Source organism: Mesoplodon bidens (assembly GCF_964165515.1).
Source record: "Mesoplodon bidens genome assembly, chromosome: X".
Classification (NCBI taxonomy): domain Eukaryota; kingdom Metazoa; phylum Chordata; class Mammalia; order Artiodactyla; family Ziphiidae; genus Mesoplodon; species Mesoplodon bidens.
In genome coordinates, this window is record NC_138163.1 from 81,372,816 (window position 1) to 81,397,936 (window position 25,121).

At 50.4% G+C, this 25,121-nt stretch overlaps 2 protein-coding genes across 2 annotated transcripts; one reads left to right on the forward strand and one right to left on the reverse strand.

Moving 5' to 3' along the window:
• Window positions 1-9,466: 9,466 nt before the first annotated feature.
• On the forward strand, window positions 9,467-10,722 carry CXCR3 (C-X-C motif chemokine receptor 3; the record flags this gene model as incomplete). Its single annotated transcript, XM_081221834.1, has 1 exon — window positions 9,467-10,722. The coding sequence occupies one exon, from the start codon at window positions 9,467-9,469 to the stop codon at window positions 10,556-10,558; it is 1,092 nt and encodes a 363-aa protein (XP_081077960.1). The 3' UTR covers window positions 10,559-10,722.
• A 2,793-nt stretch (window positions 10,723-13,515) lies between these two features.
• Window positions 13,516-23,536, reverse strand: GCNA (germ cell nuclear acidic peptidase; the record flags this gene model as incomplete). The annotated part of the gene is made up of 7 exons (XM_081223065.1): window positions 13,516-14,210; window positions 14,517-14,721; window positions 15,722-15,860; window positions 17,058-17,202; window positions 20,715-20,790; window positions 21,941-22,309; window positions 23,518-23,536. The coding sequence occupies 7 exons, from the start codon at window positions 23,534-23,536 to the stop codon at window positions 13,961-13,963; spliced, it is 1,203 nt and encodes a 400-aa protein (XP_081079191.1). The 3' UTR covers window positions 13,516-13,960.
• Window positions 23,537-25,121: the final 1,585 nt, after the last annotated feature.

The following is a 25,121-nucleotide window of genomic DNA, read 5'->3' on the forward strand; positions in this document are numbered from 1 at the left end:
GGGGTGTGCAGTACCTCAATGCAAATGAAGCTGCCCCTGGACAGAGAAAACAAACTTATGGTTACCAAGGGGGAAAATGGGGTGGGGCGGGCTGGAGGGAGTTTGGTATCAGCAGATACAAACTACTATATATAAAATAAACAACAAGGTCCTACTGTATAGTGCAGGGAAATACACTCAACACCTTGTAATAAACCATAATGGAAAAGAATAAGAATAGATATATATGTATAACTGAATCACATTGCTGTACGCTAGAAACTAACAACACTGTAAATCAACTATACTTTTATTTATTTATAAAAAAGAAAATAAATAAAAACTTTTAAAAATGAAGCTACCCCCGGGGGGTGTGCCCAGTCCTGGGAGGATCTCGGCAGCCACAGGGAGGAGGGTAGCTAACGATTCAGATATAGCACTGACCACGTGCCATGCCTTGTCCGGAGCATCTCGACATACACAGCATACTGACTCTGTTTATCCGGAGAGGGAAACCAAAGCACAGAGAGGTGAAGTAACTAGTGCAAGGTCACACAGCTAGTAAATGGCAGAGCCAGGAATCCAGTTCAGACAGCCTGAACAGCAGGCTGCTCCAGAGTCAGCGTGCTGACCTGCTGTGCTGGACTGCCTGGCATGGGGCCAGTTCGGCTCTGGCCAGACGAGCCCCAATGCCTGTGCCCGTGCAGATGACTTAGTGCCTAGTTGGAGAAATATGGGCCCAACAATAATGGAAGGCAAGGCCAGGGCTATGGCAGCACAGGACATGTAGACAAAGCCCCCCAGGCCACCACCATACCCTGCTGGGATTTTGGGAAATTCGTTTAGCTGGCTGAGGAATTTTCCAGAAGGCCAGAGAGTCCAGGCAGGAAGAGTTCAGACCAGAGTCAGACCCATCAGCAAGGGGCCTTGTGCAGGGTCCTGGGAGGCCAGTGTAACGCACAACTGGGTTCCCTTCGAGGTAAGCACACGGGGAGGGACACCATCACTCAGCTGCTCCTGCTCAGTGGAGCACCTTAGCGGCAGGCAACGTGGTTTCCAGCGTGTGCCTTTTCCTCTTCGTGGGAGCCCAGAAGCAGCCAAGAACCCCTGCCCAGACTGCTGGCTCTTAGGGGAGAGCGGCCTCTCAGACAGGGACCTCACCCAACTTGGCAGGTCCACTTCCATTTGGAAACAAGAACTCCAGGCCCTCAGCTGGTGACACCCTCTGAAGGATGCAAGCAAGCCCCAATCCCTTCTCTTCAGCCAGTCTGAGGCAAGAATGGGGTCACCCTGAGAGCCTCAGGCACGGCTTGTATTCTTTGAGGGGCCCTGAGGGCTTGGAGAAGGAGTGCTTGGGCTGCCAGTGCCTTCCACCTGGAAAGCAGACAGCGCTTCCCTTCCTGGTTCAAAAGGCAGAGGGGAAAGTTGGGAGGAACTCCAGGCCAAGAGGCTGGAGGTAGCCAGACTGTGGGAAAAGGGAAGAAGCCTGGAGTCCAGAAGTAAAGTGAGGCTGGAGGGGAGAAGGGGAGGGGACTGAGTCATGGGAGGGAGCTTCCTGGGGACGAGGCCAGAGGACACAGCCAGTGAGCATTTGTTTCCAGACCACCTCGGTCCCATCTTCTTCTCACCAGACCTCTAAGCTGGTCCTGGGAATAGCGTCTGACACCAAACCCATCCTGCGTGAGAGAGATCCTTTCAGTATCTTTTATTTTGATATAGTTTCAAACTGACAGAAAAGTTGCAAGAATAGTACAAAGACCTCCTTTATACCTTTCCCAGTATCACCAGTTAGCAGCACGCTGCCCCATTGCCTTTATCCTCTGTGCATCCTCTCTCACTCTGCGTATCTCTTTTCCAACTCATATGAAAGAAAGCCACAGATGTGATAGGCTTTCACCCATAAATTCCTCAATCATAATTTCTACAAACAAAGACATTCATTAGAAAAATAGCATGGATATAAGGTTTTTATCTCATCTCCAGGCCATGTTCAAATTTCACCAATTGTCCCGGGTGTTTAGCTTAATTTTATTTTCCTTCTGGATGGTTATTTTTAATCACATAGCTAATACGTGAATCCAATCTCCTTGTAAAACATTACAAAGAAGGCCAAAGCCAGCCTCTTTGAACACCACCCTCCGTCCCAGTCCCTCTCATCTTACAAGGCGTGACAGCATAATAGGTGAGAGCAGGAGGTCTCTGCCACTTGCTGGCTGCGTGGCTTTGAGCAAGTTCCTTAAACTTTCTGTGTTTCTGCCATCTGATAATAGTAACGATGTCATAGTTACTACATAGTTGTGAGTATTAAATGAGTTCATCCCAGTAAAGCTCTTAGAATAGTGCCTGGCGCATAGTTAAGCAATCAATAGATGTCAGCCGTTCTTATTGTCCCATTTGACCTCACTCTGTGGGGATGACCCAAAGAAGTGCAAGAAGCAAATGCTGGGCCTGCCAATGACTTCCACGGGGCAGCCCAGCCGAGCAGCGCAGGGGGACATCCTCCCCCTGTTAACTGAGGGAGTGATGGGGACTCAAGAATCCATCAAGGTTACACGCACCCCAATGTTCATAGCAGCACTGCTTCCAAGAGCCAAGACATGGAAGCAGCCATCAACAGATGAATGGATAAAGAAGATGTGGTGCATTTATACAATGGAATATTACTCGGCCATAAAAAGGAATGAAATAATGTCATTTGCAGCAACATGGATGGACCTAGAGATGGTCATACTAAGTGAAGTAAGTCAGACAAAGACAAATACCATATAATATCACTTATATATGGAATCTAATATATGATACAAATGAACTTATTTATGAAACAGAAACAGACTCACAGACATAGAAAACAAACTTAGGTTGCCAAAGGGGAAAGGGGTGGGGGAGGGATAAATTTAGGAGTTTGGGATTAGCAGATACACACTGCTATATATAAAATAGATAACAAGGTCCTACTGGTATAGCACAAGGAACTATACTCAATATCTTGTAATAAGCCATAATGGAAAAGAATATTTTAAAAAGAATATATATATATATATATATATATATATATATATATATGAATCACTTTGCTGTGCACCAGAAACTAACACAACATTATAAATCAACTATACTTCAATTAAAAAAAAAAAAAGAGGGCTTCCCTGGTGGTGCAGTGGTTGAGAGTCCGCCTGCCGATGCAGGGGACACGGGTTCGTGCCCCGGTCCAGGAAGATCCCACATGCCGCGGAGCGGCTGGGCCCGTGAGCCATGGCCGCTGAGCCTGCGCGTCTGGAGCCTGTGCTCCGCAATGGGAGAGGTCACAACAGTGAGAGGCCCGCGTACCGCAAAAAAAAAAATAAATTAAAAAATTAAAAAAAAACAATTCATCAAGGTCAGGCTTCCATGATAGAATTTTTGTGCGTTGCCAGTGTTGCCACCTGCACCTCTGGAGAGTCCGGACAGGCCCGAGAGCAGAGGTGGTGTCCCAGGGACCGGGGTGGGGGTGGGGGGATGGGAACAGATGCACACCAACCACAGAGGTGGGGAATTTTCCAAGCCAGGTCTTCAGGAGCCTGTGGTGGCAGGGAGACTTCTGGAAGCACCACAGATCCTCCTGGAGGCATCGCAAAAGGGGTCTGGCCCTCGGCGGAATTTTGCTTGGTCCTCCAGGCTCCTTGTCCTGGAGATTCTGACATTTCTTCTCCTAGTAAGTGGGCAGAAGAATGGGGATGTGGTGAGGGCTACCAAAGCTCCCTCTAGGGCACAATCCCCGCCAGGTGAGCAGCTGCCCTCACACAAGATGCCTGCTTGGGGCGGCATGGTGAGTAAGGTGTGGCTCCTGAAAGATCCAGTCCTCGGGCGGCAGCATGATTGTGGGGGTTGGGAGAGCACATTAGAAAGCAGCCCGGGTAGGAATGTTGTCACAGACCCTGCTGGCTGACTAGCCTAGGACAGGTCACTTCACCTCTCTGAACCTCCGCTCCATTCTACAAAATGCGTACAGCAACCTCTGGCTCCCCGGGAGGCTTAAAGGTTTGAAGAAGATTGTGTGTACGAAAGCAAGGGCTTGCCAAGTGGAAGCTGTTATTATTTACTGGTTCCCAGGCACTGCTGCGGACAGGATGACAGGAAGGTCATTGCGTTTGGTGGCAGGGCTTGGGTCCTGAACTACTCTCCAGCCCACTCCATCCCCCTGCTTTCATACATACCCTCTTTTCCAACCAGACTGCCTGCTCCTGGGCTGACAAGCTCTTCCTCGCTGCCTGACCTTGGCACCTGCTGGCCCCATGGCCTGACTTGCCTTGTCTCCCTTTGCCACCTGGCAGATGGCAGCAACATCCTCCTTCCCTGGTCCCCAAAAGAATGAGCACCCCCAAAGCTTGGGGGCTCAGTCCCACGGGCCTGGACTGCTGAGGTCCCAGCCCATGGCCCCAGCACTTGGAAAGGATTTGCCTCGCTGTAGGGCTCAGAGCTGCAGGGAAAAGGACAGAGGAGGGGGCACTTCCCAGTCCCTGGGCATCCCTGTGACTTAAGCTCTCCTTCTCTTGTGAAATCCACAGCCGGCAGAAGGAAGCGCAGAGTCCCAGCAGTGTCTGGGGCAGACGCACACCCTCTTCGTGGGGTTAGGACTCTTCATTTTGCGTAAGAAAGGCTCTGTCCCAGTCTGGGCCACCACCTGAGACCCAAAGAAAGCTTGGGCCTCGCTGAGCCTGCCGCCCTGACAGCTGGGGGCTAGCAGCCCAGTCCAAGGGGCTTTGGGAGCAGGGCTCCCAGAGGCATTCGGAGAAGCTGCGAGAGAGGCTGTGAAACACTGAGAGGATGGAGGAAGAGGAAGTGGCCCCCTTCCCTGACTGGCCTGACAGACACCTGTGGAGGCCCTCCTTCCTGTGAGGGACCGGGCCCAGGGCTCAGACCTTCAAGCCTCCCATCTCCCCAGACCACAGCCCAGAGGTGTGAAAGACAGAAAAAAAAAACAGGGGGAGGGGTGGCAGAGAAGAGACAGGTGCACATTTCACACCTTGACCACAGGTGGGGCTCGGAGCAGCTTCGCTCTGACTAACTTCCTTCTGAAGCTTCCCCACTGGTGTCTCGGGAGGCCAGAAGCAGAAGGGTGCAGCTACCAACACTTAGGGTGCAGGCTCCTGGCTAGGTGGGTCTTCCCCAGGGCTGGGCCTCCTTGGGAGCTGGTCTGGGGACTGCTTGGGATAGGAGAGGGCCGAGTTAGTGGGCCAGACAAGGTTCTTAGCTCGGCCCCTTCTGAGGCATGTGAGCTGTGAAAGACAGCAGTGGCTGACTGCAGACCTGACCTTCTGTGGCCTTGGGAGGGGCTGGTCCGGAAAGTTACTAGAAGGGGAGGAAACTGCTGCTCGCTGGGTTCTTTACCCTGTGCCATATGTATTGTTTACAGTTCACAGAGCAGCCCTGACACAGGTGGACTAGCTTTATCCCTACTTTTCAAATGAGGGAACCAAGGCAGGGAGGTAAAATGATTCACCTAAGGTGACACAGTGGGGCAGCCAGAGGATTCGGCCAGGACTGGCCAAACCCTCCCAGCTAAGGCATGGGGCAGCCTTCCCGAAGGATCCATCCTCCAGCCACGTCCACAGGGCAGCACACTCCGTCCCAGGGCTCCCCTGACATGGAAGGGCTCCCAGGGACTCTGGGTTTGTGGCCAGTATCCCTCACACTCAGCATTCTCAGATATGCTTCTACTAAGGGCTGAGCCCTTTGTGGAGACCTCACAGCCTTGTTCACCTCAGATGATCTTTTTTTTTTTTTTACAAATTTATTTATTATTGGCTGCGTTGGGTCTTTGTTGCTGCACGCGGGCTTCCTCTAGTTGCGGCAAGCGGGGTCTACTCTTCGTTGCGGTGCGCAGGCTTCTCATTGCAGTGGCTTCTCTTGTTGCGAAGCACGGACTCTAGGCGCACGGGCTTCAGTAGTTGCGGTGCGTGGGCTCAGTAGTCGTGGCGCACGGGCTTAGTTGCTCCGCGGCTTGTGGGATCTTCCCGGACCAGGGCTCGAACCACTGGTGGTGCAGTGGTTGAGAATCTGCCTGCCAATGCAGGGGATTCTCAACTACTGTGCCACCAGGGAAGCCCTCAGATCATCTTATAACACCCCTGCTGAGACCAGCTCAAAAAACGGTTATGTCATAGGTCCAAGGTCACACACCTCGAACGGGGTGGAGTCAGGGCTGGAGCCAGACAAATTCAGCATTTTTCCCATTCTTCCCACGGCATCATGGCCACACCAGGAGCAGCGGGAACAGTCTGCCCCACAGCCCAGGCTGGCCTCTCAGGATATGGCCCAATGCAGAAAGGAAAGCTCTCTGCACCTTTCCAACACTCTTAGCTGACCTCCTTTCATTTCTCCTTTCCAGCAACTCAGGAAGGTGGGGATCTTGGTCCCCATGTGACTTGGACACAGGAAGGAGACCGTAGGTCCCTAAACTTAGAAATTTCACATGTATCTGGAGGACCCACACTGGGTTGACAACTCCTGCTAACACAAGATGCTATTGCCACCAACATTTCATAAACAGAAGACCCTTTTAATACCAAAAAGGGGATGAAGGCCATAACTGCAGAATACAAGAACCTCCTTTAAGTTGAACAAATAGAGCTTTTTGTTTTCTTCCTTTCTCTCACCTGTAGAAGCCCAGTGAATGGAAACTCCTCATGGACCAGCATCGGAAGCTGTGCTCCTGGCTCCCACCTGTCTTCCTCCACCTGCAGGCAAGTCACCTGCCAAGTCCTACCTATCCTAACTGCTGTGGCTTCTGGAATCCTCCCAGGCCCCTCCACTTGTGCTGCTCCTGACCTCCTCCAAGCCCTTAGTTCCCTCTGGCCTGGATTCTGCAGGTGACAATCTGCTTAGAGCAAGGACAGTCACATCTTCTGGCCACAGGAGGCGGGGAAGGAACTCGCTGCCTCACAAGTGTGTGTTTTGTCCATTAAGTTTGAGCTGAATTTCCAGACCCAAGCCTGGAGGCTCAGGTGACGCATTCTGGCTGAAAGCTGGACCCCGTTGCCATAGCCTCTGTCTCAGTCTCCCTCTCTCTCTCTCTCTCTCTCTCTCTCTCTCTCTCTCTCTCTGCTTTTCACCTATGAGGAGAGAGGGAAACTGCTTGGGAGAGGCAAGGGGCTGCCTTTTCCCTCTGATAATGAGAGCAGGGCAATAGGGACATCCCCATGTAGTCTTGCCCAACCTTATTCCCCTTCTCCTCACTCCAGAAGCAACTGCTCTCATGGATGTGTGGTGTGTCCAGTCCCTACTTTAAACTTCTAGGACAAATAGCTGTATCCAAAACAACACGGTATTGTTTTGTGTGTGTGGTTTTTCTAATTTACCTAAGTGGTGTCAAACTATACACAGTATTCCCTAACTTGCCTCTTCCACCATTGGTCATTGGTTTTTCTAGATGTGTCCATGTTAAAATATATAGCTTTTAGTTCATTTGTTTTTAACTGTGTGAATATATCATTGTTTATCCGTTAGAAAGCAACTGAAGGCAGTGTGAGGAGTGGTAAAAGGAGAGTCAGACAGCTGTGGGTTCAGTCGTAGTACCTACCCTTGCTTGTTATGTCTGGCGAAGGCCTTTCCCCTTTCTGGATTAGCCGTGAGGATGCCGCCCACCCCTCCCCGCCGCCCCTACAAGGGATTTGTGTGGTTGGAATGAGGCAGAGTGTCAGAGAAAACGCCTAAAGCAACACCCAGCACACAGCAAGTTCATTACTACCAGTTCCCTTTCCTTGGCCCTGTTGCTTAGCAGGGAGGGGCAATAGTAAAGGACTAGAATTAGTGTGATGGATCACTTTCAAATATTTTCATTTTTTAAGAAGGTTCATCTCCTTTATAGAATTAACACGTTTAGCTATCCAGTCCACAATCGTGCAAGAGCAGCTCCTGCCCAGGACGGATGAGCAGCAGTTCTTACCCCTGCCCTTGCCAGCTGCGCTGCTTCTCCTTCAGACCTCTCCCCTCAAAGCACCTGCCCCTGCCGTTCCCTCGGCCCCAGGCTTTCTGGTCCCAGGCTTGTGTTCAACTCCCAGAGCAGCTTCCCCGGGCCAGCGGGACGTTGGGGTAGGAACCCTGTGGGCTTGGCTCTAGGGAGTTCTGGTATAGATAACCCCTTGGAAGAGGCTGCTGCCGAGAACCGCGTGAAACCCTGACTTCCTCTGTGTAGCGCAAGTTCCCGACCACAAGCACCAAAGCAGAGGGGCAGGCAGCACACGGCCAGGCAGCCAGAGTACCAGCCCAGCCATGGTCCCCGAGGTAAGTGCCGCTGTCCAGCCAGGCCAGACCACAGCTCCAAGTGGAGAGCCTAGGACACTAGGGGAACATCAGGGCTGGCCCACAAGCCAGGGCCACCAGAGGGTTGGGTGAATAGGTGGAGAATGCAGGCGTTGTGTAGAAGGAGCACTCTGGACCTGGAATTGGGAAACCACCTTGGCCACTGACTTGTGAATGACCACAGGCGAGACCCCTCCCCTTTCTGGCTTTGGCGCCTCATCTGCGAAACGCCTGAGGTTGAGGCTCACCCCTCACGGTCCCCAAGGCTCCCTTCAGCTCTGACTTGGAACTTTGATCTTCCATGCCGGACTGAATTGGCCCCTGGGAGGCCCTCAGCTATGGGGTGGTTTGCAGGGGAAGGGGGTAAGGAATGTTTCTAATAGAGCTTGCTGGGCAAGTCCCCGGCGGGTGGCAGGCCTCAGTGTAGGGGAGGGGAAGGACAGTGGCAGAAAGCATGTGGGGGGCTGCAGTGATTTGTAGAGGGGCCCCATAGGGTGGGGGGCAGGAAGTTGGAGTCCCCAGACAAGGGCTGAGGAGGGAAGAGGAGGGCCAGTGACTGGGAGAGGGGACTGTGGATAGGCGCCAGGGGACGAAGGTGGTGGAACTAGGCGTGGCCAGGACACTGAGGACCGTAAGCCATGAAGGAAGGGCAAGGAGAGAGGAGAGGGGGCCGGGAGGGCTCTGGGCACAAGATGGAAGCTCTTCCTCCAGTCCACAGTCCCTGGGCCGATGGGATGACCCAGAAGGGAGAGAGAGAAGCAGCCTTCGAGGAGGGAAGTTACCAGCCCAGCACCCAGGCCAGGCACCTGGAGCTCAGAGGGCGTGGTTTCAGAAGAAAGGCAGGACAGTTCCAGGGTACAGCCCAGGCCTCCGGGCCTGCCTTACAGAGGAGTGGCTTCGAGAAAGGCTCCTCAGACTGAATCTTGAAGGAGTGATGTTTTTTAATTGAAGTATAGTTGATTTACAATGTTTCAGGTGTACAGCAAAGTGATTCAGTTATGCTGACATATATATCTATCCTTTTTCAGATTCTTTTCCATTATAAATAACCTACAAGATATTGAATGTAGTTCCCTGTGCCCTACAGTAGGCCCTTGCTGTTTATCTATTTTACATGTCGTAGTGTGTATCTGTTAATCTCAAATTCCTAATCGAAGGAGTGACTTTTAAGGCCTTCACAGGCTCTGTGCCCTCCCTCCCTCCACAGATGAGTGAACGCCAAGAGTTCCAAGCCTCAGAGCTTGCCTTCCTCCTGGAAAACTCTTCCTATGACTACGGAGAAAACGAGAGTGACTCCTCCTGCTGCACCTCTCCACCCTGCCCGCAGGACTTCAGCCTCAGCTTCGACCGGGCCTTCCTGCCCGTCCTCTACAGCCTCCTCTTCATGCTGGGGCTGCTGGGCAATGGCGCTGTGGCGGCCGTGCTGCTGAGCCAGCGGGCGGTCCTGAGCAGCACCGACACCTTCCTGCTGCACTTGGCCATGGCTGACGCACTGCTGGTGCTGACGCTCCCGCTCTGGGCGGTGGACGCGGCCGTCGAGTGGGTCTTCGGCTCCAGCCTCTGCAAAGTGGCAGGTGCCCTCTTCAGCATCAACTTCTACGCGGGGGCCCTCCTGCTGGCCTGCATCAGCTTCGATCGGTACCTGAGCATTGTGCACGCCACCCAGCTCTACCGCCGGGGGCCCCCGACCCGCGTGGCCCTCACCTGTGTGGCGGTCTGGGGGCTCTGTCTGCTCTTTGCGCTCCCGGACTTCATCTTTCTGTCCGCCCACCACGACAAGCGCCTCAACGCCACCCACTGCCAGTACAGCTTCCCGCAGGTGGGCCACACGGCCCTGCGCGTCCTGCAGCTGGTTGCCGGTTTCCTGCTGCCTCTGCTGGTCATGGCCTATTGCTACGCCCGCATCCTGGCCGTGCTGCTGGTCTCCAGGGGCCAGCGGCGGCTCAGAGCCATGAGGCTGGTGGTGGTGGTGGTGGTGGCCTTTGCCCTCTGCTGGACCCCCTACCACCTGGTGGTGCTGGTGGACACCCTCATGGACCTGGGGGCCGTGGCCCGCAACTGTGGCCGAGAAGGCAGTGTGGACGTGGCCAAGTCGGTCACGTCAGGCATGGGCTACATGCACTGCTGCCTCAACCCTCTGCTCTATGCCTTTGTGGGTGTCAAGTTCCGAGAGCGGATGTGGATGCTACTCATGCGCCTGGGCTGCCCCGACCAGAGGGGCCACCGGCGGCAGCTTCCGGCTTCCCGCCGGGATTCATCCTGGTCTGAGACCACAGAGGCCTCCTACTCAGGCTTGTGAGGCTTGGGATGGGGGATCCCCCTTTCCCACGCAGCCCGACTCCCCCCACATTCCAGGCTCCTCCATCACTCGCTCCCCAGACACACACTCCTTGGAGTCCCCGATGGCCCCGGTACTGCCGGCTCTTCCAGGGAGCCTCCCTCCTGGCTCTGGGGGCTGCGCCATCACTGCTCCTTAGCTGCGCAGCCCCCATCCCGCCGCTTCAGAGGTGGCTGCCTTCAGGCCCTTCTTACCTTGGCCGCTGGGAACCCCACCACCCTCCTAATTCAGTAACTAGCCTTCCCCGTATGCAGGGAGCATGAGGCAAACAGCATAATGGCAGCTGCCTTGGCCAGGCCTCCTGTTCCGCAGTGACTATGGCTGTGGTTCCTGAGACCTCTGTGTTTGCTCACTTTGATTTTTATGTCTAACACTCTGCTTCAAACTTTTCAATAAACAAGCTAATCAGGACCAGGGTGTGTTAGTGCATCACTGCAGCCAGCCCTGCCCAGGCTCTGGAGATTCACTTCCTGCTTCTCTTTGTCTGGCCCTGGGTCTGTGCCAAACAATGCTGCCTCTGTCTCTGTCTCCCCTCCTCTCTGCCCTCCTGGGCACACCTGTCACTCACAGGGAAGCACCCAGGGACGTGGATGCAGGGTAAGCAGTTAGCCAACCTGCTGGCTAGACACTGTCTAGGCATAATTTGGGGAAGGGGCCTTCAGACATAAATAAGACATAGTCCCTGCACTCCAGAAGCTTAGGCCAGCAAGGAAAATGTATAGGTGACAATACCAAGCAGTCTATGCCATGAGGCAAATGTGCAGCACATGTTCAGAGCACTGTGGCTGGAGCCATTTGGGAAGCCTTCTGGAAGACAGAGAAATGAGTAAGAACTTAAGGGGCAAGTAGTATTTCCAAGGGCAAAGAGAAGGAAAGATGGTGTTTCCAGGCAGATAGGAGGGCAGCAGCAAAGGCAGGAAGGCTGGAAACAGCAATGCTTATTGGAGGAATGATAAGTGGTCCCAACTGGCTAGAACTAAGGGTTCAGGTAGAGAAAGGGTGGAAAAGACTGAAAGTTAGTTTGGGATCAGGTGAGGGTATCATAGGTTACAAGGCTGTAGTGGTTATTCATGTTAGAGGTGACGCAGGCTCTTACTAAGGAGATAGAAGTGGGACTGGAAAAAAAAAGGAGATCGGACGACTTGGCAGTCATTAGCACATAGGCCAGCTGGAGGTATGTGTGGGCTGCAGGGAGCACTTTCCCATGGCTATAGCTTGGGTGGAAGTGAGTGGGGGGAGTGACCACGGCTACTGAGGTAAGGCAGAGGGCTGGACCCTCCCTTTGCAGGGTCGGAACCACTGTCAGTTCTCCCGAATGAAGTCACCAGTGGGCCATGATCCAGTTGCACAGGCCAGCTGGGCTTTGCTAAGATTGCAGATGTGGCTGGAGGTGGGACTGGAGAAGAGGGACCCAAGGATTTAGCTGGGGGAGCGCGTACCACCCTGTACACATACCCGATCCCATCTAGACTTGTGCTTAGGCTTCAGTTTGTGGCCACTGAAAGAACACTCTCAGAATCTGCAAAATGAAGGATGGAAGGCAGATGACAGAATAACACATCCTGCCTATAAAAAGGTATCAGTGGGGCTTCCCTGGTGGCGCAGTGGTTGAGAATCTGCCTGCCAATGCAGGGGACACGGGTTCGAGCCCTGGGCTGGGAAGATCCCACATGCCATGGAGCAACTAAGCCCGTGAGCCACAACTACTGAGCCTGCGCGTCTGGAGCCTGTGCTCCGCAACAAGAGAGGCCGCGACAGTGAGAGGCCCGCGCACCGCGATGAAGAGTGGCCCCCGCTTGCCACAACTAGAGAAAGCCCTCACACAGAAAGGAAGACCCAACACAGCCAAAAATAAATAAATAAATAAATTTATTAAAAAAATAAAAAAATAAATAAAAAATAAAAAAGTATCAGTGATGCTAGACTAGTAAAGATGTTTGTGGCAGGCTGAATAAGTCCCCAAATGTCCACACGCTAATCCCTAGAACTTGTGAACATGTTAATATGTTACCTCACATGGCAAAGGGGAATTGAGGCTGCTAATCAGCTGACTTTAAAATAAGATTTTCCAGGGCTTCCCTGGTGGCGCAGTGGTTGGGAGTCCGCCTGCCGATGCAGGGGACACGGGTTCGTGACCCGGTCTGGGAGGATCCCACATGCCGCAGAGCGGCTGGGCCCGTGAGCCGTGGCTGCCGGGCCTGCGCGTCTGGAGCCTGTGCTCCGCGACGGGAGGGGCCACGGCGGTGAGAGGCCCGCGTACCGCAAAAAAAATAAAAAATAAAAAAATAAGATTTTCCTGGATTATCTGGGTGAGCCCAGTGTTATCACAAGGGTCCTTAAAAGTGAAAGAGGGAGGCAGAAGGGGAGAGAGTCAGAGAAAGAGATGTCACTGGCTTTGAAGATGGAGGAAGGGGGCCACAAACCAAGGAATGCAAGCAGCCTCTAGAAGGTGGAAAGAGAAGGAAATTGATTCCCCCGCCCAGGGCCTCCAGAGAGGAATGCAGCCCTGCCCACTCCTTGATTTTAGACTTATGAGGTCTGCGCCAGACTTCTGACCTCCCGAGCTGTAAGATAATACATTTGTGTTGTTTTAAGTCACTAAACTCGTGGTAATCTGCTTTGGCAGACTGTTTTGGCAGAAACAGAAAACAAATACAACGTTGATTCCAGTCTACATCCCAGACAGCTCCCAAAAGTGGGGAGGTTGTTGAAGTGCTTATGAGCAGTCACAAAAATCCAAGAGAAACCCTAAACGGAGGCTGTTCTTTCAGACACATCCTGGAGAGCTTGAGAGGTCTGGGGTCTTAGACAAAGACCCAAGGGTTTGTTCTGCTCTGGACATGGGTTGTCAATGAACAGACTTTGCTAACAAGTGAACTGCAGAAAACATTTGTTTATTTTTATTTTTCATAGTTACATTGTTCAGGTGGCTTCATACAATGTCAAGAGCAACTAACTTCATGAAACATGTCTGTATTTCACTTCCAGGTAGGTGCAACAGGTTACATCTGACAGCAGCTCTGGTTTTGAAGTACTGTCTTTAAAACTTGTTCTCTTCTCAGCATGCCTCTCATCCTCTCAACGTGCCACTCTCCAGAAATCATTTCTCTTTTGCACTTTGTTCTACATGTTAAAACTACAGCATCTAAGTAAGACTCAAGGTAGATCCTAAGTGCTTTGGGGTATCAACACAAAATGATTAGCAACAGAACCCTTAGTGAAGAACAAACATCATTAACAACAGGAAGCTTTTAAAGAAGGATTTAAATTCTAATATGCATAACTTCACAGCATCAAAGATACCTTTCTAAAACTCCTTACCAGTAGGTGACTCACCTCACACAAATACATTCTCAGATAACCTCAACGAACCTGGCTTTGTTTTTTGGCATTAAAATCCTTGCTGAGCTTTCTCATCACATCCCCATGACCTATCCCTGCCATCTCCTTCCTGACTATCCTGTAATTCTCCTGCACATACTTGGCAAATGGTCTCACGTGGGGCTTAATGGGGGTTCCATCTTTACGAGTTAATGGCAGAATGACCAGAGAGCCCTTGCACCTAGCACAGATGAAGCGCTTGGTGTCCAATGATCTGGAGTAGCGGCCGACCCTAAGGAGGAAAAGAGACACCACACAGCAAACAAATCAGTCACTGTACCTCCACATCTTCTCAGAGCTGCTGCCCCTGAGCCCACAGCCAGATTTCTTCTGTGGGATCTCAGCAAGTGGGGCACCAGGCACTGGCCGTGGTCAGGCTGGCTCAAAGCAGAAGAGATGGAGAAAGAAGACATGGAAAGGAGTAGAGAAGTTTTACTCAACTCAAGATAGCCATGTACTTCCTGATAAAATCACTGAAGACCACGTGGAGGCCACAGTAAAAACGTAATTGGAAAAAGTCTGAGGAGAAGGGTCTTACCTGAATTTGCAATTAGTACACTCATAATAAATCTTGTAGTTAATCTTGTAGTCATGGCAACGGGTGACCTTGGGCAGCTCCGGGTGCACCATATTCAATTTTCGGGCATAATTCTTCCATGTATCACCATGAAAATCACGTTTGCCATCGAGCAGCCAGGAGGCTACGTGGCATATCTCATGGATCAAAGTATCCCGGAGTCGGTCTTAGAAGAGGAATGAAAAGAAATCATGTGGCTTAAACCGATTCCCTTCTGGTCTGTTACCCAACCACCCCTAGACTCTCCACCCCACCAGACACATAAGCATATGTGGGCAGGCAGGAGTGTTATCGCCCCAGGATTCTGAAGGTGAAATTTCTACCAAATTCAACCCGATTTTATTAATGGCAGAGAGCCTCAGCAGGGCAAGTGGTTTTGGAAAAGCTCCAATGTGCTCTTTTTGTGGGACACTGCTAGAAATACATCCAGCCGAGACCTGGTCGCCGCCCTCCAGGAGCAGAAAGTGGGGTTTGGTCAGGAGAAGCTCCGTGGAGAAGCTGGGATCTGAGCTGGGCCCTTAACAATGGACTAGATTGGCAAAATTATCAAGGTCTTTCTAGGTGTGGTAGAGAAGGTGAGCCAAGGTTGGGGTCAGGAAAGCGTGTGGTCCATTTTGAAACACAGCGTGAAGAAAGCCTGGTTGGAGCACAGGTGGAGTAGTGAGAGACAAGACTGGCCACATGGAGGGGGGCAAAGTACAATGGCCTCGAAAGCCACACCCGAGGCATTGGCAAGCCCAAGGTTTCCTAGCAAGAAACTGCATGGAGCAGGGAGAAAAGTGAGGTGATGAGGGTCCATAGCTGGGCAGAGGCAAAGACAGAGAAGGAATGATAATAGGAGAATCATTATGAACATCTGGTGATTGGCTAGATATAGGGGACCTTGAACCTCAGTTACTGGGAGGATGGAGATGCTGCCGCTGGCAGTGGGGAGCTGCAGAGAGAAAGTTAGGCCCGGTAGAAATATGGACGAACTGGATTCTTGGTGGTGGTGAGACATCCAATAATAATGTCCTCTAAGCAACACACAGTAGGCCTGTCCACCCAGGAGTGACAGGGAAAGCTGTGACACAGGCGGCCAGAGAACACCAGCACCCAAGAGTAACCTCCCAGGCGCCGTATCGGATGTAAGTGCAGCAGGGGAGCTGCCCAGCTCTTGCCATCACCTGCAGAATCACAGACTTTCTGAGAAAGCTGAATCTTAGCAAAACGCTCCCCCTTCAGGTGCTGAATCTCGCCAGCGGCACATAAACCAGCAGTTCTCAGCATCTTTTTATTCCAGGTGATGTCAATTTTCTCTGGCAGCTGAGAACAAAAAGCAAACAAGAGCGAATCAGAAAGTGGTTCTAAGCAGAGAAGAAAATATCAACTCAAGAGTTTTGCAAATCTAACATTCTGGGGAGAATAAAACCTAAGCTGAAGCCCACGTAAAGACGAGACTGTTGCAAGCACGTGAATGCAGGATCTGTGCTCCCCTGTATGGAGACAAAAGTCAGGGGCAGCCAAGGAGAGAAGGACACTTCTGCTGGGCTAGGAGATGGAGCCCATGCATGAGAGCCATGAGGCAAAACTAAAAATGCAACTCAGAATACTTAAGGTTCCACTCATCAGAGACGTCTGATGTAACACCACTGTCATCAGGAAGGGCACCAAAGGCTGGGGAACCTTTAGAAAGATCTAAAAACTTTCCCTGCAGGAAGTTTTGTCACCAGAGACAATAAAGTCTGGAAAACCTCATGACCACAGGTCACTCTGCCTCCAGATTCTCTCCGATCCAGTCCACACCACAGGCTACTGACAGAACCATTTCTTTCAGCAGGCACTCCACATTACATCCCATCCCTGGGCAGTGGTGCCTACTGATTCCAATTTAAGTTCTTCCAACCTGACTCCCAAGGCCCTCCATTAACCAGCCCTACGCTAGTTAACATGTACTGCTCACTATGTCATAGGCCCTGTTCTAGGCACTTCAGGGGCATTCACTTATCCAGGCCTAACGGTAATTCTGTGAAGTAGTAGGTGGTAGGGACTAGGGTAGTAGGACTGCCCCCATTTTACAGATGAGCAAACAGGGGCTCAGTAACTTGCCCAAGGTCCCACAGCTCTTTCCTAGTATCCTTCAACACGAACCCTCTCTTCCAGATAGTCAAGCCTCAATACTTGCCCTCTCCTCCACCACTGTTGTTCTCTCCCCTTACCATCCTTCAAGACCCAGAAGAAGTCTCACTCCCTCCAGGCAATCCTATTCCCCGACCGCTCAGGCTCTCAGTGATTTCTCCCTCTGCTGATCACCTGTGGTAGTAACAGTCTGGACCATATACTATAACCCACAAAACATTCTCCGTGTCTTTCACATATGCATGTCTCAACTCCCCTCTCCATCTAAACTGACACTTCTCAAGGGCAGGAAATATACAGTTAGTACCTCTGCACACCTCCCAGCTCCCAAGACAGCTGGGCATACAGCAGGTGCTCAGTAAGTGTTTATTTCATCAAGTCTACCTTTTTATCAAAGACAGAGCTGTTACACAGATCGTAGATTTTCTGAACCAGTTCATCCTTATTTTGCTTGAAATTCTTTCCAGAATACTGCTTTGAGTTCTCAATGCCACGCAAGAAACATCCAGGTATTTTGCATTCAGAATGCCTGCAAAGGTAAGTTCAACTGAATTTTGTAGAGGGAAAGAAATCAGTAGAAGAAATGCATACATACAGGTCATGTCAAGAGAGACTTAGAGAAGACTTGCTGGTCCCTCTTCCTTCCAGCTCCTGCTACAAGGGCATCTCCTATAAGGTTCCATTCATAGCCTTTTTCTCGTCACTCCCCGCACACTGTCAGAGATGTGAAGCCCATGGTTCCAACCTCAACAGGGGTGATCCCACATCTGGATCTGTAGTCTCCATCTCTCTCCTAAGATCTGCGTTTACAACTGCCCAGTGCAAATTTCCAACTTACTAACTGGAGTATGTCTCCAGCTAAATGTGTTTAATTGTTCAACTTCTGTTATAACAGGCTGAAAACCTCAGAGACTTTAAATTCATTTTTCTCCCTCACCCCATATTCAACTAGGCACAAAGACAGACCACTGTCTCCTTCGCATCATCTCTTCCAGCCAGCCCCTCCTTTCCACCCTGCTGTCACCACTCTAGGTCAAGTTCCTGTCCTCCCCTCTATGCCTTGCTACTCCAGGCTCTTTTTCTTCTAAAACGCGCACACACACACACACACGCGCACACACACGCGCGCACACACACACACACACACACTCTCTCTCTCTCTCTCTCTCTCTCTCTCTCTCCCTCCCTCCCTCCCTCCCTCCCTCCCTCCCTCCCGATTAATGTTCCTAGGCCATGTTCCAATGATGTCCCTCCCTGGCTTTTCACTGACTGTCTGGCCTAACATTCAAGGCCCAGGTCAACCTGGTTCCAACCTCTGTTTCCAGCTATCATTTCCACTCTGGCCAAACTGGGCAACTTAAATGTTCCCTGGATATGAACCGATTTGTCCATGGCCTAGAATGGCCACACCTCCACCTCTACTGAGACTCACCCTCTGTGGAGCACTTCATCATTTGCTAAGAACTTCCTTTTGCATCATCATATTTAATCCTCACGACCACCCTCCCAAGAAGCTACTACTATTCTTACCATCTCCACTTTGCACATGACGAAACTTTAAGTTCAGAGGTTAAATGACTTACCCAAGTTTCACAGACACTGAATCTTTTGACCCAAATCTCTTGGTCTTTCCATCAGACCACTATTGCTGCCCCATCTTTCAAGGCCTAACTCAAATGCACAAAGAATAGTGCTGAGCCCATAAAAAACTCACACGTGTAATATCTACTTATTTAAACTGAAACATTTTTTTAAAAGAAGATGTTGGGGGTAGGAGTTTATTAAGTTATTTATTTATTTTTGGCTGTGTTGGGTCTTCGTTTCTGTGCGAGGGCTTTCTCTAGTTGTGGCGAGCGGGGGCCACTCTTCATCGCAGTGTGCGGGCCTCTCACTGTCGCGGCCTCTCTTGTTGTGCAGCACAAGCTCCAGGTGCGCAGGCTCAATAGTTGTGGCTCACGGGCCTAGTTGCTCCGCGGCATGTGGGATCTTCCCAGACCAGGGTTCGAACCCGTGGCCCCTGCATTGGCCGGCAGATTCTCAACCACTGCACCACCAGGGAAGCCCCTAAACTGAAACATTTTTATCTTGGCTGGAACAATCCACGAATCCAAAGAGATGAGCCCACAGAGCTGAAAAAATGATAAACCAGTAGCAAACAGAGGAAAGTGTTTCTGACCTAACAGAACCCCTGAGACCGAGATTTTGCCAAGACGCTCATTAACCCTTAAGTCACAAAAGAAAACCCTATGAGAGTTGCCCAGGGTGAGACAGAGGGAAAGTACCAGAGAAGATATAGGCAGCTAAAGTAAGGCACTTTTGCCCCACAGTCTGATATGGGTGACTAATATTTCTGCCTCCAATTATTTAGTCCTGAAAGCAAATTTGCATCAGAAAAGGTGGCAGATAAAAACCTAAACCATCTGCAGACCTCAGCAGAGAGTGTGATCCCTGCGTGTGTCTGTGCTCACATCAAGCAGCTTGTGGCTTAGCAAGCCTTCACTTCAGTGGCAATGCTGCTTTACTGCAGACTGAGTACCTCCACATCAGAGGAACCAACAAGACCCCAGACGCACGCATCAGACACCATGACCAGCAAGCAGCCTGCACAGGAACAATGCTGAGCACAACAGGAAGCCTACAGACTGAAACAGGAAGCAGCAAGGCAACAGAGGAGAGTCCAAACAGGCCAGCCTCCTGATATGAGGCAGAGGACAATGACACAAAGGAGCAGCTTCTTCCTTCATTTGTCACACTGTTTAGCAAAGCAACCTGGGCCTACCCAAGACACACGTCCCTTAGAGGCAAAGCAGCCTAAATATGGATCTAGGAATCCAGAGAACAAGCTTTGCTGCAAGGGGACCCATCTAAGACATCACACACCGAACCAAAGAGAAATGCAGAAACAGAGAGCCTCTCTGCTCAAGTTCAAGTTTCTCTGTTGCCCCTACACCTGACACATCATTCTTCTTCTCCCCTTAAGATGCAATTATTGGAGTTCCCTGGTGGCACAGTGGTTAAGAATCCGCCTGCCAATGCAGGGGACACGGGTTCAAGCCCAGGTCCGGGAAGATCCCACAGGCCGCGGAGCAACTAAGCCCATGTGCCACAACTACTGAGCCTACGCTCTAGAGCCCGCGAGCCACAACTACTGAAGCCCGTGTGCCTAGAGCCCATGCTTCACAGAAAGAGAAGCCACCGCAGTGAGAAGCCCGCGCACCGCAACGAAGAGTAGCCCCCGCCCGCAGCAACTAGAGGAAGCCTGTGTGCAGCAACGAAGACCCAACGCAGCCAAAAATAAATAAATAAATAAATTTCTTAAAAGGAAAGTACCATATGCCCCGGTCCGGGAAGATCCCACATGCCGTGGAGCGGCTGGGCCCGTGAGCCATGGCCGCTGAGCCTGCGCCTCCAGAGCCTGTGCTCCGCAACGGGAGAGGCCACAACAGTGAGAGGCCCGCGTACCGCAAAAAAAAAAAAAAAAAAAAAAATTAAGGGTTCATCCAGAACACTAGAAACCCCTGGAAGACAATCTTGACTGCCTCCCCCCAATTCCAATGGATGGGAACACATCTGTTCTGCCTTCTCACCATTCCCACTGCCTTTGCTTTTAGTTCAGTGCAAACTGGTGGCCACGAGGCTGTATCTGGCCTGAAAAGAAGGATCTTTAGCTACACTTCATTGTTTAATCTGAGTGGAAGGACAAAGGAAACCTCAGAGGCCAGAGTTCCTGTCGGGGGGTGGAGGGCAAAAGGGCTCCCGTCTGCCCGGAATTGCTGAAATCTGTGCAGAGCGCCCACGCCCGGCTCTGTTGGGGGATGGGGAGGGGGGGCACCAAGGCTTCCCCCCCGCCCCCGTTTCCTCCTCTCCTCCTCCGGCCGCTTCTGCCCTCCCCATTCAGGGAGGTAAAACTTGTGCTGCCCCCCGCCCCAGCAGACTTCTTCATCCCCTTGAAAACCCCCACACGTGCCCAGTGGACGGCTTTGCCCGTGACAACTGTGCAGTCAACTCCTGTGCCGCTGACCGTGAGCAATACATACATACCCAGGCTCGCATTTTTCAAATTCTGCTGCTCTGGGTTTCTCCTTTAAAGGCTCATGCTTCTTTGGTCTTTTAACAACTGAAAAGAGAGTAGTTCGTTTGTACCCTGAAAACTAGTACCAACCAGCAACTCGCAGAAAGGTAATCTCAGGAGGAGCCCTCACAGCCAAGCCCAGAGCAGCACCTATACACTCAATGCTTCTCTCGGAAGCGGGCACCCTCCTCCGTTAGTCCGCATGAAAGATTTCACCTACACGAGTAAGCAGAGTAAGCGGGACAGGATTCTGTCCTAGGCGCTGAGGACTATTATGAGGCTACATGAATATGCCTTTGGAGGTTAGACTGTGGGGGCGACTGAGGCACGTGCAGTACCAGGAATGGTGTGGTATAACTCATGCACTCACTCTGAGGAAAATGGCCCCCATCCTAGGTGGCACCTTCATCCAATGGGCAAGCCAAATCTTTCCCCTTTTGTCTAGCACCCATACTGCTGGTTGTTCTAGCCAGAAATTCGCATATCAGGAGTTAGTGCCCTTCATTCATTTATCTAAAAAACTTATTAAACGTCTAGTACGTGCCAAGTACCAGGCTAGACTCCAGGAGAGACTAAAGGATGAGTGAGAGCCCTCTCATCAAGAGGCTCACCATCAGGATTTCCCTGGCAGTCCAGTGGTTAAGACTCTGTGCTTCCACTGCAGGGGGCACAGGTTCAATTCCTGGTCAGGGAACTAAGATCCCACATGCCATGTGATGTGGCCAAGAAAAAAAAAGGCTCACTATCTACTGGGAGGACAGATTCAAAAACATACTTAATACAGTTGTGTAAATGCTTTACTAGTGACAGGGTCTAGGAACTTTGGGAACCTGGGAGGGAGGAGCACCTCGGACTTATGGCTTCCTACAGCAAATGGCAATTGGGCTGGATCCTAAGAAAAATGGGATATCCTCAGGACAAAAAATTGCGGGGAAAAAGCACTGCCAATGGATGGAACGGCAGATACTAACACACTGGAGCATGAGGACGACACAGGTGTTCCTCGCCCTTCCCCAGAAAGAGCCTTCTCACTGGGATGGCTGCCTCCCTCAGCCACTAGGAAGCTGCTGAAACATAGCGGAGGGTTAGTAGACAGGACAAGCAGACTCGACAAGACAGACGTATCCGGGGGAAAGGGCACCCACTTGTGGTGCTAGCCTTAGTGGGACAGGCATACTTGGTTTGATTGGCTTACCAGGTGTCACAGGTATGTTTTTGGTTTTATATTTCCTTTTCCTTGGTTTTGCCACCAAACATACAGGCTCTTCATCACGTGACAACTTTCCAGCTGAAATCTCTAGCTCAGCCTTAGGATCATCACTTGGTGGCTGGCAGACATCCTCCCCAAGATCCTGATTATCAACAACATGAGATGATTTGTGTTGGTCGACAGCACACTCATTCTTCTTTTTCTCATTTGAGGGAGTTTGGTCCTCATCACACGAATCATCTTCTACTAGCACAGGGCCCTCCAAATCATTATGATCATCATCATCATCAGTGATAAGTATTGGAGACCCCTGGGGTGGCTGCTCATCGGTATCAGACACTTCCAGAATCTCATCTGAAATTCAAGAGACACAATGACGTATAAACATACTCCCTCCAGCCCCCACACCCCCAACTCAAGTTCAGATTATTGAGCACAAATTAAACAAGTCAGGGGCTTCCCTGGTGGCGCAGTGGTTGAGAGTCCGCCTGCCAATGCAGGGGACACAGGTTCGAGCCCTGGCCCAGGAAGATCCCACATGCCGAAGAGCGACTAAGCCCATGCGCCACAACTACTGAGCCTGCGCTCTAGAGCCCGCAAGCCACAACTACTGAGCCTATGTGCCACAACTACTGAAGCCTGAGCACCTAGAGCCCGTGCTCCACAACAAGAGAAGCCACCACAATGAGAAGCCCACACACCACAACAAAGAGTAGCCCCCACTCGCCGCAACTAGAGAAAGCCTGCGCACAGCAACGAAGACCAAGTGCAGCCAAAAATAAATAAATAAATAAATTTATATTTAAAAAAATTAAACAAGTCAGGAACTGTGATATAATGAATCCTAGGTAAGAATCAGTTATTTAGACGATTTTCCCTCTATTACTTTTTTATTTTACTGAGAACAGTGACAGATAAAATAGCAATCCAAACCCAGAGGCAATTTTCAAATCACATTTCTCTGTAGGTGCTCAGGGGTTCCCACAGGTCCGAAACTTGTATATTTTCACTGGGCCAGAGCAAAATAAGAGAAATTAGAATTATAAAGTGGGTTTGTTTTTCTTTCTCTCCTATCAAGCTAGCTTTCTATAATTTAAAGGAGTGTCCTATATTTTTTATTTTTTATTTTTTTTGCGGTACGCGGGCCTCTTACTGTTGTGGCCTCTCCCGTTGCGGAGCACAGGCTCCAGAGGCGCAGGCTCAGCGGCCATGGCTCACGGGCCCAGCCACTCCACGGCATGTGGGATCTTCCCGGACCGGGGCACGAACCCGTGTCCCCTGCATCGGCAGGCGGAGGAGTGTCCTTTATTTTGAGATTATGTCCTGACTAAACTTTTGGTGCTCTTTACCTTATGAAATTATGGTGATAGATGGTAGTTGGAGTTTATTTCCATCATTAGACAAATTAAAAATTGGCAACTCTATGTTAGTCACTAAAATTTCTTTTTTTAACTAGTCCATAAGTCCCAAGCTCTCAAAACCACTGATGTGAGAGTAAGGAGTTAAGTTCTGATGCCAGCACTGAGAGGCCTTGGGAACACTGAGACTGTCCCTGCCCTCACTGAGGATCCATCCCTTCATCTGGATACAAGGGGAAACGTGTCTAAGACTCAAGCTCTCTGCAGTCTGCTCAGAGTTCAACTTCTAGGTTTCTATGATTCTGGATGTAAAAAATATAAACCACAGCATGAGCAAGTTGTGAAAATATCTTTATGGTGCAAAAACTCTGCATCCTAAAATTGCAGATTTGGGATAATATATTTTGAGTCTCATCTATGATTTAAATTAATTATCAAAAAATTTCTGATATGCAATAAGGAAAGAGAAAGCAGTGGGTGTTCCTATGGTAAAAAGTCATCCTTCCCAGAAGAGTTAAAGATTTCCCAACTGCAGCTGAAATTCTAAGCTGTAGGGACACAAATGAACTCACTTACCATACAGAAACAGACTCACAGACCTGGAAAACAAACTTCTGTTTACCAAAGGGGAAAGGTGTTGGGGGGAGGGATAAATTACGAGTTTGGGATTAACGTATACACACTACTATATATAAAATAGATAAACAACAAGAACCTACTGTATAGCACAGGGAACTATATTCAATATCTTGTAATAAACTATAATGGAAAAGAATAGAAAAAAGAATATATATATATGTGCATGTGTGTATAACTGAATCACTTTGCTGTGAAACTAACACACCTGAAACTAACACAATATGGTAAATCAACTCTACTTCAATAAGACATAAATAAATGAAAAGTAGGGACACACTGCTTACAATCTGTAAAAAATGACTCTGTACATTGACAAAGGTTACAGGTGAGGTTGGAAGTATGTGTTTAAGCTCCTTGGGCCTTTTTTTTCTGTAAAACTGCCTAAATTCATTACCATAACAAAAGAAATGGCATGTGGAGAACAGTAAAGAAACATAAAAAGACAGTCCTGTTGAAGCATTCTTCATCCCACTACCGGGATGGATGCTACCAGTCAGAGCAGCCTTATTTGAAAGTTCATCCTCAAAAGACGATGGATCTTCTGATTCAAGGAGTTAGCAACTGGTGGCCTATGGTGATAAACTGGCCTCTGGCTTTGTCACTCAGGCCCCTACTCTAAAGCTACCTCCCTTGGGGCTCCCTCTGCATTACAGTAGCTTGTCATGTTACACCCCCTACTCTGCACCTGGACCTCTGTCCTGCTCAGGCAATCCACTCAGAGCTAGAGAGGAGGGAAAAAGGAAATGAGAGGGGACAGGTGGTGAAACAGTAGGAAATGCGGGTTCCAAGCCACCTCTCCTTTCCCTTCTCTGATATCAATGGTATATCCGAGGTAGTTATCAAAGAAGTAACCAGTATTTTTAAGGGTGCCAGTACTTTAAGTAGATGCCTGTGTCTCATGCCCTACACCAGGTACTTAGCAAACAGAGCAAACAGAGATCAATAAAATACTATCTCGGGCTCCCCTGGTGGCGCAGTGGTTGAGAGCCCGCCTGCCGATGCAGGGGACGCGGGTTCGTGCCCCGGTCTGGGAAGATCCCACATGCCGCGGAGCAGCTGGGCCTGTGAGCCATGGCCGCTGAGCCTGCACGTCCGGAGCCTGTGCTCCGCAACGGGAGAGGCCGCAACAGTGAGAGGCCCGCGTACCGCAAAAAATAATAATAAATAAA